The 16,277-nt window shown below is 43.7% G+C and overlaps 1 protein-coding gene across 4 annotated transcripts in view; it reads right to left on the bottom strand.

The window, feature by feature from the left end:
- Nucleotides 1–16,277, bottom strand: part of MACROH2A1 (macroH2A.1 histone) — a 79,988-nt gene that overhangs the window by 18,542 nt on the left and 45,169 nt on the right. Inside the window, exons 5-6 of one of the 4 annotated variants that reach the window (XM_082836411.1) lie at nucleotides 8,406–8,516; nucleotides 866–965 (exon numbers count right to left, since the gene is read on the bottom strand). In XM_082836411.1, coding sequence (XP_082692537.1) covers nucleotides 866–965; nucleotides 8,406–8,516 — 211 coding nt within the window. The remainder of the gene's footprint in view (nucleotides 1–865; nucleotides 966–8,405; nucleotides 8,517–16,277) is intronic. The other 3 variants (XM_082836412.1, XM_082836413.1, XM_082836414.1) reach the window with 3 other exon arrangements.

The raw sequence follows: 16,277 nt of genomic DNA, 5'->3' as shown, positions 1-16,277 counted from the left end.
ACCTAAGTCGGCATCAGGCACAAGGCTGCCTTGGTGGGAACCTGCTAGCCTGTTGCCCCTGCAAGGCTCACAGCTAAGGAAACAGGAGCCTTCACTGTGCCCTAAGCTGACAGTTCTTCTCTGTAAAGGTGAGGCCACAGAGTGGGACACCTGAGGGGTAGCCCTCAGCTTGCCCTGAACCGTCCACCCTCCTGTGCAGAGAGATGCCATGGCTCTGGGGCAGTTTTCCTCTGGAAGAACTCACTCAGAAAGAGATATTGCCCTTCTTTTTAATATCATACACGAGCCAAGTAATTCATGAAGGTGGCACTCAGTCATATACTGTTTTCAGTTGTAGAAGAAGTCGAAGTGACAGTAGGTGGTAAATTTGGGGGAAAACAATTTGCTGGTGGATTAAAGACAACTTAATAGTATACTGATGCAGCTTAATTGTCTCCCTTCTCAAGTGTTTTCATGCTTTGTTTGTCATTTCTAATTAAGGCTTAAATGGAGAAACTATCATTTTGTAGTTACCTGAGATTTTTCAGTTCTTAAAAAAACAAAAAAAAACAAAAAAAACACAGTTTTAAAAAATCCCCCCCGAGTAACCAGCAGTCAGTGTGATCATTATGGAAGAGAATTTAGATGGCAATATATTTGTAATCAAGGAGAAAGCAGCCAATCGGGCTTAATAAGACATAATCAGATCATTCCCATTTGGAATGGCTTGAAGTAAGTAGACATTCAATGTCTACCCTCAAACATCAATCTTGCTTTTGGGAATTTGGTTTGACCATCTGAAGTTTGAGAAGATGAAGAGCCAAAATTCTGGGTTCCATAACTTTTCAACTGACAGCTGATGGTGCCAAACCCCATCCCCAATTACCTAGGTCATCTTTAAGGTCAATGTCAGCATTGGTAGGATTGATTATGGCCTCCACCTCAAAGCCGGCTAAATTACTGATTTCACTGTGAATAAGGTTCAGCTGAAAAGAAAAGCATGAGGTGGGAAATAACAGGACAGCTGGGAAGTCACAGAGACGTGAGCCTTGGGATACAGATGAAGGGCAGTGGACACTCCAGGTGCACTGGGCACAAAGGGGAAGAGGGAGTCACTGGCTAAACTGAATCCGTGTCAAACGAAAGATTCAAATGCCACTCGGGATGCTAAAAGGAAGCAAGCTAGGCTGAGGGTCCAGAACGTGTTTGCCTGGTGATGCCTGGGGCCAAAGGGAGGCATAAGCCATATCAGGCTGGTGGATCCACTTCCCTTGAAAAGAACTTGTGATCTGGGGGCCCAAGTACAGCAGCTCTCAGGACCCAGAGTCAAGTACTCATTGCTGGGGTAGGGTGGGGTGGTATATGTGACCGTCCCCTTCTTTGAGCACTGGGATGGTGCGGAAGTCCTAGCTGGTTTGGGCAAACCCCTCGTAGCTCTACCATTCTCTTCCAAGTGGTCATGGGTCTTTGAGGCTGTCCCCATCACCGTGACTACTAGCTGGCTGGCTCCTGTGCCCTGCTCAGGGGTGGTGAGAAGCAAGAATGGCCTGTTATTTAGTAACATCTAATTTTACGTGCCTGTTAGTCATGTAATACTGAAGTTCTGGCCAAACCCAGGAAGAGACACAGCAGTTCTCCAGCAAGATAGTGTGTCTTTTAAACTGTTCACGTTGTTGGTGAGGCTACTCTGAGGCCCAAGGGGTAGAGCATTTTCTTTGAGTGAGTTTTATGAGCACCCTACCACCTGAGTCTTTGTAAAGAACCGCTGAATGTCCTCCCTCCCCACTGTTACTCTGGTGCCATGGCAACCCTCAGTTTGAGAGGAATCCTAAGTTCTAGACTGGCTGTCAGAGGGCAGGGGGAATTAGCTGGCCCAGGATCCCCTTCCTGTTCTTAGGTCCAAGCGCCTGCAGCTCAGCACTCACAATCTCTCAGGGAAGATGGCTATTCTTCAGTGACAGACGTTCCTACCAGATGCAGCAGAGAGCAATGCCCAGAGGAGCGGATGACCAAGACCAACTGCAGTCCCGGCCTGGGGAGCTGACCGCACCCTCAGGGCCCAGCAGGGCAGGCACTTAGTCCAGGCGCTCACTCCCAGGAGAGGGCCGTGTGCAGACACTCAGCTGGGAAGCTCTTGGCAACTGAGCTCCAAGTCCCTGAATTTCTGGGGCCAAACATTTTGTTGAAAACAAAACCAAACAAAAAACCTGATGTGCTATAAGCAGTAGAAATATAAACCCACATTTCTGATTCCCAGATGCAATCAGCAGATTCTCAAAAAAGGGACCTGCTTAGACTGAAAGTTGTGGAAATGAATTTGGTCTTATGGCCGGGGGAAGGACTCTGGCTAGGCCCTGCCACAGTGTGGTACGCCTCATTTTTAGTTAGGGCTCGAAGAGAGAAGAGGTACAAGCTCTCTCCACTTGGGACTTTCTGGGGTGTGGTTCCCAGCACTGCAGGGTAATTAGGGGCCAGCCACTGGCATTCCTGAAGCTGAAGGAAGCCCACTGGGGTGCCCTCACACAGTGAAGCTCTCAGAGCACAGGTCCTGGTGCCAGGACAGAGGCACAGAAGAGACAGCATCAGAGAGAGGGTGCCAATGGTGTTGGTTCAGGGGGAAGGGGTGTGGATGGGCACACAATGGGGGGGGGGGTCGGGGTCTCAGAGTAAGGCAAGTGAAGGTTTAGGGTTCAGGACAAGGGTGAAGGGTTTGATTATGGTATCATGTAAGCACTGCATATGACTTCAAGCAAATGCTGTTTATAAAAACTCAAATTAAGCCAGTACTCCCTGCTCCCCACCAAAAATAAAAACCTACACTGTGTGAAGCAGCAGGAGATTGTTGGGGGAGGAAGGGAAAGGAGAAAAAAGGGAAAAGAACACTTCACTTGGTGTTATGAATGAATACACTTTAAAGACATCTAGGAGATTCCTTTTTTGTTTGTTTAAAAACCATACATGTTTAAATCTTTAAACTTCATAATATTTTTTTCTAATTGTATACACACTTCTGGATTTGTATTCAGAAATGTCTCACCGGAGAATCAGCTCCTGCCATGGGCTCTGATTCAACTAGCCGGGGAGACCCTGGTAGACTGTCTCTGCCTCTGCCTGGGGAGCACTCCCCCTGCTCTTTAGGGCTTTCTGGGGCAAAGTGCAGGGCTTTGTGGCCTTGCTGAAGCGAGGGAGCGGTTGCAAACAGAATTCCCAGCTGACTCAGGGCTTACCACCTTCCCTCTGAGCAGAAGCAGCCCCGCTCTTGGAAGCACTGAATCCTGCACATCAGGGAGCCACTGCCACCAGCATGGAGAAGCCCCAGCTAACCAAGTGCAGTTTCACTCTCACCCACATCATGCTCTGCTGGGTACCAGGCTCAGCAGAAGTCCTCAGGGTGAGGGGCTGAGCCACAAAACAGTGTTGCTATTTAAAATGTACAATTATAGAGGACTATAAAGCATGTGCTTGGGGGAGGGGGGCGGTCTGTGTTTGTGTGTTTGGGAGAGGAATGGGGAGGGGAGAGGACAAATTACTTCAGGCACTTTGGAAAGACAGATGGGCAATCATCTTGGCTTGGGCAGGCTGGCCCAGGGGGCAGAAGCCAACAGTGATCTGATCATCTGGTCATGAAACAAGAACAGAAGCTCCCCTGGACAGGAGAAGGATAAGCAGAGGCCACGTATACACATGCCTGAAAAGGATCTCACTGTGCCGAGGACACACACCAGCAGGCCTGGCAGGCCCAGGATAGATGCCCAGTCCTAGGAGGTCCCAGGCCCCCCTAAGCCCACCCAGGGTCAAATTCACCTGGGCCTCTTAGCCAAAGGGGCCCACAGCTGTCTGAAGCACATGGCAGAGCAGGCGTATTTGTGGGCTGGGAAATCATATTTCTGGGAAACTGTGAAAATTCCCAAGTTTAGTCTGATTTTCTGGGAGGGAAGAGGGTCATTAATGATTTCAGAATATGAACAAGGTAACTACTTCCTTGTCTTAACATTGAGAAAGATGGAAAACTAAGTTTTAAACCACAGAATGGTGAATTTAAAGTATCTGTAAAGATTGCTGGCCACTGGGGAGAGTGCCAGTTATAGAGCAGAAGGGGGGTCCCACTTGGCTGCAGGGTTGGGGGAAGGGGACTGAGCTAAGTGTCCTTCAAGATCTCTTCCACTACGGGGACCTCATGATGCTCATGTCACTGGCCTCTACTGGAGCCAGCCTCTGATGTCTACAGTACCCAGTCTCCCCTCGAGGGGTTATGCCCAGTTAACCCTTGTTGTCTACTCCTGATGTGAACTCGTTAGGCTACAAGCTCCTTGAAGGCAGAGTGCAGGCTGCCTCCTGCCCAAGGGCCATCCAATACTTAAGACAGTGCTCGGATTTCTGTAGGCCCACAAACAGAGCTGGAACTGAATGTCAAACATCCAGACACAACTTTAAGATGAAGTGAACAAACCGCTTCCCCGAAAGCAGAGCTAACAGAAAGGCCAGAGCTCAGGAACCGGGCCCTTGGCCTGGCTGGGACCTGAGGTGGCTCAGAGCTAACCTGGCTATCCTGGAAGGGAGGACGGCGCCCACCACTGAGAGCAGGTCGGGAGGCAGCCTGCCCATGATAAGGAAGGAGCCGGTGGCTTGGGGCTACTGGATGGACATCTGGGCTGCCTTGACATGACCTCCTTGGCTACGGGAAATAGTACAATCCTTTTTTTTTTACACATATGTGATCAGAAATTCAATTTTAGGAAATAAACGTGATTTTTAAAGATTATCTGAGTGACTTGTTAAGTCTAGCCTGTCACTGTCCAGACTAGCCTGTTCGTATCTCTCATTCCCTCACAATGGACAAGGAAGACTCCTTTCCCTGTGCCCACCACATAAAATGCAACGCTTTTCCTGTCCCCAGGGTCCACTTTAACTAAGGAAGATGGAGAGGTGAGGTCTTCCACAGAACTGTTTCCACTTCCTCATGGATCACCATGTGTTCCCTGTGGCCTGCTCCAGGGCCCACTCCTGCCCTGGCCTCTGGGGTGGAGGGACTCCTTCCTCTGTGCTATGCTGCCAGCCTGCACGCATCTCCAGCCTGAATTCCCCCAGAGGCCTCAGGCCTGGAGGTGGCATCTGGTGGGTTTCAGGCTAGAATGTACCACACAAAGACAAGGACAGCTGTGCGCACTGCTGGAGGCCCAGAAGCATGGCTTCATCAGCGTCCTAAACTGTCTCAGAAGCCAGTCGTCAGCCATAGGGTGGAAGAGGGTGGTGGGCCTTTCCTCCTCATTCCTGCTTCAAGAGCTCCCTCTCTCTTTACTGTTCCCCAGCCCCCGGGACTAGGGTGTCTGGATCTGAGGAAGAAAACCCATGGTACCTACCCCTGCCTCTAGCGGCCCACAGGGCTGTGGCTGCAATCCTGATAGTTGGGGAGGCACACACGCATGCCCTCCTGACACTGCTTTCCCAACTGCTTCTAATAATACTGACTCTTCCAAGGAAGCCTACATCGCTTACTACCACTGACACAGATTTATAGAAATGCACTTTTTTTGGACATTAAGCTTTTTAAATCTTGAGAAGAAGCTGAGAATCTCCACTGAACCACAAAGCAAACACATTTAGTCGATTCAGATTCACAGCACTGTTTCCCTTTTGAAAACAATTCAACAATGTGTGTGAACACTGGGTAAAATCAGAGAGCAATGAGGGCGGTTACTCCTGAGACGTCAGTATGTGAGATACATTATCATCAACTACAATTGGATCCCAGGCTCCTAAGCCCTGGGCCAGCTTCTCCTGCAAGTAGCTTAGCAACTGTGCCTTTCAGGGCTGTAGCGAGCACAGTATCACCTTTCTGACCTCAGCTTGCTTTGCACTATTCCAGCATTGGTTTCACTGTCACAGGTGGAAAGTAAGACTCATAGAACACAGAGCACCATACAGTCACCATTGTAAAGCACCCTTTCTGAAACACTTCCTAAAATCCAAGTCAAAATTAATGTCTGTAATAATGACATTTTAAATGTGCTTTGTGTAAAAATTCCTATGTGTCAGTTTGACCACTCTGGCCCCTTTTGCACTAAATGCCATGACTTTCACTTGACAGTAAAAACTATTTATAAAGGGCCAGAAAGCCCTGCTTCAAAATAACGCTCTCAACTATGAATACTTATTCCCTCTCATGCTGCAGGGCACAGGGTTCCAGAAAGGGCTGTTAGGACACTAGCTTCTAACAGGGTGCCCAGGCTGACTTGAGATGATGCTTTATTCTGTGACACCACTTTTGGGGAGACACAGTTTACTCTGCTAAAGGGCACCTGCAGGGCTGGATTTGGGGGTAGCTCATCCTGGATGCGTGTGTCCTGGGTCATTAAGCTGGAAGCAAAGGGCCGCCTTGTGGTAGTTTGGGGTTCTGTTCTCACCACTCACACCTGACTATGTGATACGGGAAAGAAGGCAGGTGTTCTTTCTGGCTCTGCACTCAGCCCCTTCTCTCACAGCTGACCATGTTACACTGGGCTCCAGTTCAACCAGTCCCTTCAGGCTCTCCCTCCAAAAGTCAAGATATCAAAAAGCCACATTAGTTTTGCTGTCAAGCCTCCATCTTCCATTTTCCTCTATCTCCTAAATAATATTAGATAACATGCCTGTAAATGACTATAGAGTATCAGTGCTTCTCTATAGCTTTTTGGACTCTCCCTCCCCAACCGTGAGTGGAGTATAGTCAGTATTAGCTGGATCTGCACTTTCTGGTACTCTCCTGCCTGTGGTGCCTGGTCCTGAGGCCTGAGACCAGGCTGTGCCCAAAATGGAGGAGAGGGCACTGCTTGGTCGCAGAGGAGCTAGCAATGTGTCTGCAGTCTTTGTTGCCTCCCTTCCCTTCCAGGGCTCGTATGCAGCAGACGAGGCCCTGATCCCAAGGCCAAGAAGGGCAAGAAGGGCATCTCCATTTGTACATGGACATTTGCATGGCTATTCCGGAAATCCAGCAAGGGGGTGTGAGGAGTTCTGACTTGATGCTGGCTTTGGGGTAACCAGCAGGAGAGAGCAAGAAGAACACAGGGAAGGGAAAGGCCAGGGTCAGGGCACGTGAGAGTGGGGTATGGGAAGGAGTGAGGGAGAGGGTGGACCCAGGCACTGAACTGTTCTACCTGCTTAACAGGTTTGTTTCCAAGTCCTGGCTCTAATCGTCAGCATTAGGGATCTGAAGCACACTGGAGCTAGTCCTAAATCGCAGAGCTTTTTTGCACTTTAGTTCAAACCAAAGCAATTTGGATGACAGGTCACATTAACTTTCAATATATTACCCAAAGGACAGGTTAAAGGGTGTGAAAGTAAACCCAGGTGGTTGCCTTCACTGCTGAGCTGAAATTTTATAAATAAAAAATATTTTAAACAAAAACTTTCAAAGCCCCAGACCTTAAGATGACAGATAGTGCTGCTTATTTTTTCCTTTGAAAAATGCATACAAAATACAGATAATGGTTATAAAATGTACACTGTAATGGTTATTTGCTGGAACACAGAGTCCACCACAGGAATTGCATCATGGGAGCCTGAGTGCAATTAGCGACAGGAAGAGGGAGGGGGAGAAGGAGCACTTGCAATGACGTGAGCAAGACTGTGTCACTGAGATGCCAAAGAAAACTGACAGTGAGGTTTTAAAAATGATGCAGCTTCAGAACCAAGTTGTTCACCACATGCAAACTGAATGCGATTTACATGGAAGCTCAAATCCATGCTTTTAATTTTTTTTTTAATGTAGGATAAAAAAAATTCAGAAAAGTAATTCCCACTCTCTCTCCACCCCCTTTTTTGGCGTTAACAGAGAAATATGAACTCTCATTCTCAGGTCTTAAAAGCCTTTGCATCATTTTTATTTTCAACAAAAGTGAATCATTTGTTACAAAACCATGGCGTCCTGGCAAATTGGCATCACTGGGGCGGCTGAAAACATATTGCCCACGGTTAAAACAAACAAACGATTGGCTTGAGGAGTCCTCAGGTGGCACAGTGTGTCTAGCAACAATCCCGCCCCCTGGATCAAGGTTCCACCTTCCATGCCCACCGGAACACCTGGGCTGCCTGCTAGATCTTTCCCTTTCTAGGACCCAGTTTTGACTTCCAGCTGCTTTTCTGGGCAGGACTACAGGATGACCAGGTCATCCCATATACACAGCTCCTTCCACAGACTAAGCCCAGGGTGTCCTGACCCCCACAGGAGCTGCTGTCCCTCTTCTTTACCACCATCTCCTCTCCTCACCTGCCAGTCTCCCCTCAGCACCCTCTCCAGCCCTCCCTGAGTCCTCTCCTAGAGCCGCCCCAGGCCCCACTCTCTCCTCCAGCGCATGAGGCCAGGAGTGGTCCTCAGTCAGCCTTCCTGCTGGTGGAGGCACCCACCTGTCCCAGGGCCTGCGAGCAGACCGGGGCCCGCGTTTGCCTACCTTCTGGCCGAGGAAGAGGCTCTTGGTGGAGAGCACAGTGAAGCCATCGGCGGGTGTGCCCTCGGTCGTGCTGTCAGCGCTGGCTGCCTTGCTGACTTCTCCCTGCTTCTTCTTGCACAAACAGAAGAGTCAGTATGAGGCCTGCACAGATGGAGACCACGTGAATCTGGGCTTTTCTAACAGGCAGGTGAATGCCCATAATACTCAAGAGAAAACAGGAAACTAAACCACTACTAGTTCTCAGCATTTTTCAAAGTGGGGGCTGCAGGCTTATTTTGAAGTCCAAGAGTAAAGAGTGCTAAACTGTATTTTCATCACCTTTATAATCTTAAAAAAAGAGCTACCTAAAGGCAAAACTTCACAGTGATAATTTAGAACAGAACCACTTGCGTAACTTTAGACCAAGTAAATGTCTCTTAATTCAGGGTCTTCACTTTCTAGATGCCTGTACAGTATTCACGTCTGCAGGGAAAAACCAAACTGCTCTGGATCCTTAATTCTCAAAGAGCCAAAACTCAGACCAAGGATCATCACCCTCCAACCCTCCAACCCTCCGAGCCCAGGAGGCAAGACTCTCCAACCCTCTTTCATTAAGACCTGCCCTGGAGAAGGATCCATATGGGGGCTGTTGGTAAGCCTATCTGTCCCCTTGAGATGCCCCACCCCCTGCAGTGAGCATGGATCTTGGCAGGCTCTTGGGCCTCTTTCCAGCATCGTCCAGACTGAAGTATATGTCCTCTGGGGTTTCCAAGAGCCTTGCAAAGGTATGTTGTGTAGAGAGGTATGATTACTTTCCAGATCCTCTGCTGCCTAATGTACTTCTTCCTGAAGTGGATCTGCCCTAAGAGTGATCTATGCTTGCAATCAAGGTTTCATGCTGGGTCTCCCTTCACAACCATTTCTCCCAGTTCCCAAGAGTGAATATGAGCACCACCCCTCAAGCAGGGATGCATGTCTTTCTCAGTCTTTATTTCTGTCAAGGATGAGACTTCTGTTAGAAATGGATATTTTGGCTCATTTGGGGATTTTCTGCATTCAGATATATTGTTGAGTGAGAAAAGTGGGCACAATAGCAATTTTTGTTTAGGTACTTTTTCCTTCCCCCAATTATTATCAAAAAGGACATTACTCCTGAGGATGGTCCAGTGGGAGCAAATCAACAAAGTATGGGGTGAGAAATATTATAAAATATATAAAATATGATAAGTGGCCATGGCTTCCTGAAGGAAGGATCTGGACAGAAAACTCAGGGCAAGGCCCGTGCCCTATCCATTTTCCCTTTTAATACTCAAATTCATTAACATATTAATATTTTTACTTACACTGAAAAATAAGGTCTAATTTTACTAAGTGCTTTAACAATAAGGACTGCTTTGGCATTTAGGTTATGTGGCTAACCTGGAACATTTTCCATTAATTAAATGAGCTAAATTTGATGCTCCAAGATTTTGATATAAATGCTAAGACAGAAGGCCTTTTAACAAGAAACACGGTATTAGCAAAGATATAGTAAAATTATCACTATTTTGGTTTTCCTAACACTTCAAGTGTATCAGATTTGACAGGTATAATCAACAATTACATGGTGAGTCTTAGTAAAGCCTTTTTGATATACTTTCCAGGAAATAAGAAAAGCAAAGACGGGATGACAAATCCTTTCACAAGTCAGATGTTTCTAATTCTGTGCTTTCAACAAAACTGAAGAAATACCAAATTGAGTTAACAGCTGATAGACCATTAAAGAACAGATTGATGGAGTTTAGTTAACAGTAACGTACCAATGCGGGTTTCTTAGTTGTGATGAATGTACCAGGGTTATGGAAGATGTTAACAACAGGGAAACTGGGTGAGGGATATTCAGGAACTCTCTATACGGGCTTTGTAACTTCTGTAAATCTAAAACCGTTCTAAAATAAAACATTTATTAAAACAAATTGATGACAGATTACTATGTGATTGTTGGCATGTAACTCAGAAAGAGTTCAGAGGATTGAGCGATGTTGCTATAACAAAATCCTTTCCAGTCCCATTTAATTACTTTTGTGAACAAGATTTCCCAGGCACTTATACCTATAAATAAAATATAGGACGATGACTCATTTTTACAATGAGCAACATTTACCTTAGGGTACTTGAGTTAACTGAAAAAACTATCTCCATGCATTCCACGACATGATACAGTTCCAAAAAAATTTTACTTCCTCCTTAATAGTTAAAATTAAAATGTGTCAAGTATTTCAGTTTGATCAACTGTGTATTATTAATAAATGTGATAACTATCCAATCCTGTGGAAACCATAATACTTAGTGCTTTTATGATCACAAGAAAATTTTTCAAAATGAATTTAAATTTATGTACATTAATTTTGTTGCGCAAATCACTAACATACTACAAGCAAAAAAAAAAGGGTTACATTAGGATAAAAATTTGTGGGGCAAGTGAAAGGAAAATAAGGGCTCAAAGGAGTAAAATTATATAAATTTTCCAACTGTTAAAAAAGAGCCTGTTTGTGTATTTTGTGGTATATCAAATCATCACAGTAAGTAGATTTCTTTGGATACATTTAAATGATGAGAGTTTTCTTTTTAAATTTCAATATGTATTATATATCAAAATTACACCCTTTGTAGTAGATATTTAGATTTATTATGAGAAGTTTAGCTGTCAAATTTTAGATGTATGAGCTATGAAGATTTTCAAAACTGCTTTAGGAAGTATGCAAGCAAAAAAGTTTTAAAGCCACTACTCTACCCAGTGAACACCATTCGTACACGAGGTGCTCAGTAAATGCTTGGGAATGAAATGCAGTTGCTAAGTAGATAAATACTTAGTGCTTCTGCCCAAGGATACTTGGATTTGAAGAGGTCAGAAAGCCCTAAATGATAGAATTTCAAGCATCTGGGAATTGGAGCTGGTTTTACTGGGAGGAGGGGACCTGAAAGGCTCCCTGGGCCCCTGATACAAGTCAGCAGCTGCCTATGCAGCCAGGTTATAAAGCTTAACCTGTGATAATTAATACTGATAATTTTCAGCAATGATTCATTTGCATATGGTTACCTGAATTAAAGCTGTTGCCCCACATTGTAAATTGGTGCAGCCACTATGGGAAAACAGTATAGAGGTTCCTCAAAAAGTAAAAAATAGAACTACCATGTGCTCCAGCAATTCCACTTCCGGAAATACATCCAAAGGAAATGAAAACACTATATTGAAGAGATATCTGCATCACCATGTTCATAGCAGCATTATTTACAATAGCCCAGACATGGAAACAACCTAAGTGCCCATCAACAAATGAATAAAGAAAATGTGATACACACACACACACACACACACACACACAGAGGAATATTATTTAGCCATAAAAAGGAAGATAATCCTGCCAGGAAGCTGAGAGTTCCAAAAAAGATGAACGCAAACAAAACCATGCCAAGACACATTATAATTAAAGTGGCAAAAGTTAAAGACAAGGAGAGAATCTTTAAAACAGCAAGTGAAAACCTGTGACACACACACAAAAAACCCATAAGACTATCAGCAGATTTTTCAGCAAAAATTCTGCAGGCCAGAAGGGAGTGGCATGATTTTCTAAATGCTAAGAGTAAAAAAAACTTCCCACCAAGAATACTCTACCGGGCAAAACTGTCCTTCAGAAGTGAAGAATACAGAAAGAGTTCTCCAGACTTTAGCAAAAGCTAAAGGAGTTCATCACCACTAAACTGGCCTTAAAAGAAATAATAAAGGACTTCTTTTAAGCTCAAAAGAAAGGGCACTAATTAGTAACAGGAAAACATATGAAAAGTACAAGTACCTTTGTCACTGATAAAGGTAAATATAAAGGTGGTAGATTCATCACTTATAAAGCTAGTATAAAGGTTAAAAGACAAAAGTACTAAAAATAACTACAATAATTAATTAAGGACTATACACAAGATAAAGAGGTGTAAAATGTGATGTCAAAAACATAAAACATGGAGAGAAGAGTGAAAATATAGAGCTTTCGAATGGGATCAAACGTGTTATCAATTTTAAATAGACTGTTATAAGTTGTTATATATAAGCCTCACGATAAACACAAAGCAAAAGCCTATAGTATATACACAAAAGAGAAAGGAATGTAAGTGTACCACTAAAGAAAATCCTCAAATCACAACGGAAGAGAGCAAGAAAAGAAGAAAGGAACAGAGGAACTATTGGATTGGCCAAAAAGTGCCTTCGGTTTTTAAGTAAAAATAAAAGACACATTTTTCATTTTCACCAAGAACTTTATTCAACAACGTATTCAACCTTTTGTTCCACTACCCTCTGCCATTGTTCAGGCAACTTCATAATTCCATCTTACCAAAACTTTTTATCTTTTTTGAGCAAAGAACTGTTCCAGGTGCCTTTTACAGTCTTCCAGGGAACTGAAGTTTTTTCCATTAAGAGATTTTTGTAAAGACTGAAATAAATGGAAATCTGAAGGTGCAATGTCTGGTGAATATGGTGGATGAATCAGAACTTCCCAGCCAAGCTGTAACAGTTCTTGCCCAGTCATCAAAGAAACATGCGGTCTTGCGTTATCCTGATGGAAGAGTATGAGTTTTCTGATGACTAATTCTGGATGCTTTTCATGGAGTGATACTTTCAGTTGGTCTAACTGGGAGCAGTGCTTGCTGGAATTAATCGTCTGGTTTTCCAGAAGGAGCTCATAGTAGAGGACTCCCTTCCAATCCCACCATATACACAACACCATCTTCTCTGGATGAAGACTGACCTTTGGTGGGTTGGTGGTGGTTCATTTCACTTGCCCCATGATCTCTTCTGTTCCACATTATTATACAGTATCCACTTTTCATCAACCATCACAATTTGTTTTCAAAACGGAACGTTTTCATTATGTTTAAGTAGAGAATCACATGGGGAAATATGGTCAAGAAGGTTTCTTTTTGCCTACCTTATGTGGAACCCAAACATCAAAGTGATTAACATAACCAAGCTGGTGCAAATGATTTTCAACGCTTGATTTGGATATTTTGAGTATGTCCAGTATCTCCAGTGTGGTATAATGTTGATTTTTTCTCAATTAATGTCTCGATTTGATTGCTATCAACTTCAACAGGTCTACCCGACCGTGGAGCCTCGTCCAGGGAGAAATCTCCAGCACGAAACTTCGCAAACCACTTTTGACACATTTGATCAGTCACAGCACCTTCTCCATAAACTGCACAAATCTTTTTTTTGTATTTCAGCTGCATTTTTACCTTTCTTGAAATAATAAAGCACAATATGCCTAAAATGTTGTTTTTTCTGCCATCTTCAGTATTAAAAAGGCTACACAAAAATTCACCAATTTTGAGGTCTTTTATAAAATGCATGCTGATATGACAGCTGTCACAATACAATCTAACAAAATTTTTTTCGAATGAAGTTAAAGACAACTAAGTGCTACTAGAGCCATCTTATGGAAAAAACCAAGTGAACCTTTTGGCCAACCCAATACAAAACAGCCAAAAAACAATTAACAAAATGGGAATAAGTGCATACCTATCAATAGTTACTTTAAATGTAAACGCACTGAATTCTCCAATCAAAAGACACTGAGTGGATAAGTACACAACACCCATCTATATGCTGCCTACATGAGACACGCTTCAGATGTAGGGATATACGCAGACTGAAAGTAAAGGGATGGAAGAACATTTTCCATGCCAATAAAAACCAAAAGAAAGCTGAGGTAGCTATACTTATATCAGACAAAACAGACTTTAAAACAATGACTGCAATGACAATGAATGTCATTACATAATCATAAAGGAGTCAATCCAACAAGAGGATATAATATTTGTAAATATTTATGCACCCAACACGGGAGCAAATAAATATATAAAGCAAATATTAACAGACCTAAAAGAGAAAAAGACAGCAACACAATAATAACAGGGGACATTAATACCCCACTTTCATCCATGGACAGATCTTCCTTACAGAAAATCAATAAGAAAACACTGGCCTTAAATGACATGTTAAACCAGATGGATTTTAAAAATATACCCAGCATATTCCACCCAAATCAACAGGATACACATTCCTCTCAAGTACACATATAACATTTTCCAGGATAGACCACATGACAGGCCACAAAATAAGCGCTAATAAATGTAAGAAATCATGTCAAGTAACTTTTCTGACCACAGTGGTATGAAACTAGAAATCAATTACAAGAAGGAAACTGGAAAAATCACAAATATATGAAGATTAAACAACATGTTACTGAACAACCAATAGGAAAGATTACTTATCTTTAGTTTATCTGTTAGTTTCATTTACCTTTTCTGTTGTTCTTTTAATCTCTATTTCATTCATTTCTTCTCTGGCCTTTGTTATTTCCTTCCTTCTAACAACTTTGGGCTTCATTTGTTCTTTTTCTAGTTCCTTCAGGTTATGTTTTTTTATTTGAGATTTAAAAAAATATTTGATGTAGGCATTTATTGTTTTAAATTTGCCTCTTAGAACTGCTTTTGGTGCATAAGTTTTGGTAAGTTATATTTCCATTTTCACTTGTCTGAAGGTTTTTAAAATTTATTTTTCCTCTTTTCCTCTAGCCACAGCAATTAGGCAAGAAAAAGAAAAGGCATCCAAGTCAGAAAGAAAGAAGTAAAACTGTCACTATTTGAACATGACATATTATACATAGAAAACTCTAAAAACTCCACCAAAAAAATTGTTAGAATAAATGAATTCAGTAAAGTTGTAGGACACAAAATCATTACACAGATTTCTGTGGTGTTTCCATACACTAATAATGAGCTATCATAAAGAGAAATTAAGAAAACAATTTACAACCACATTAAAAGGAATAAAATACCAAGGATTATATTTAACCAAGGAGGTGGAAGTCCTGCATGGTGAAAACCATAAAGCACTGATGAAAGAAATTAAACACACAAATAAATGGAAAGATATTCTACGCTCAAGGACTGGAAGAATTAATACTGTTAAAATGTCCATACTACCCAAAGCAATCTACAGATCCAATGCAATCCCTAATCAAGTTCCAATGGCGAGAGAGCCCCAGCCAAGACAGCAGAAGAGAAGGACCTGAGCGCACCTCCTCTCACGAAAACACCAAAATCGCAAGTAACTGCTGAACAACCATCGGCAAAAAAAACTAGAGCCTACCAAAAAAGATATTTTCAAAGACAAAGAAGAAGCCACCACGAGATGGTAGGAGGGGCGCTTTCATGACATCATCGAATCCCATACCCAGCGGGTGGCTTACCCACAAACTGGAAAATAATTATGTCACAGATGTTCTCCCACAGGAGTGAGAGTTCTGAGCCCCACGTCAGGCTCCCAAGTCTGGTGGTCTGGCATCAGGAGGAGGAACCATCAGAGCATTTGGCTTTGAAGGCCAATGGAGCTTAAGTGCAGGGGCTCTACATAACTGGGAGAAACAGAGACTCTGCTCTTAGAGGATGCACACAAGGTTTCACATACACTGGAACCCAGCACAGCAGTAACTCCACATGAGCCTCAGCTGGACCTACCTACGAGTCTTGGAGAGTCTCCTAAGGAGGCGAGGGTTGGCTGTGACTCAGTGGAGGGGCAAGGACACTGGTGCCAGAGGTCCCAGAGAATACTGACTGGCGTGAGCTCTCCCAGAGGTCACCATTTTGGCATCAAGACCTGGCCCTACCCAACAGCCTACAGGCTCTAGTGCTAGTACACCTCAGGCCCAACAACCAGCAGGATAGGAACACAGCCCCACCATCAGCAGACAGGCTGCCTAAAGCTGTGCTGAGCTCACAGCCACCTCTAAACACACCCACTGACACAGTCCTGCCCAGCAGAGAAACTCAACCCAGCTCCACCCACGAGAGGGCAGGCAC

The sequence above is a fragment of the Leucopleurus acutus genome (assembly GCF_964270905.1).
Source record: "Leucopleurus acutus genome assembly, chromosome: 3".
Classification (NCBI taxonomy): domain Eukaryota; kingdom Metazoa; phylum Chordata; class Mammalia; order Artiodactyla; family Delphinidae; genus Leucopleurus; species Leucopleurus acutus.
The sequence above is the reverse complement of the archived record's forward strand: the minus strand, read 5'-3'. Positions and strand labels throughout refer to the sequence as shown.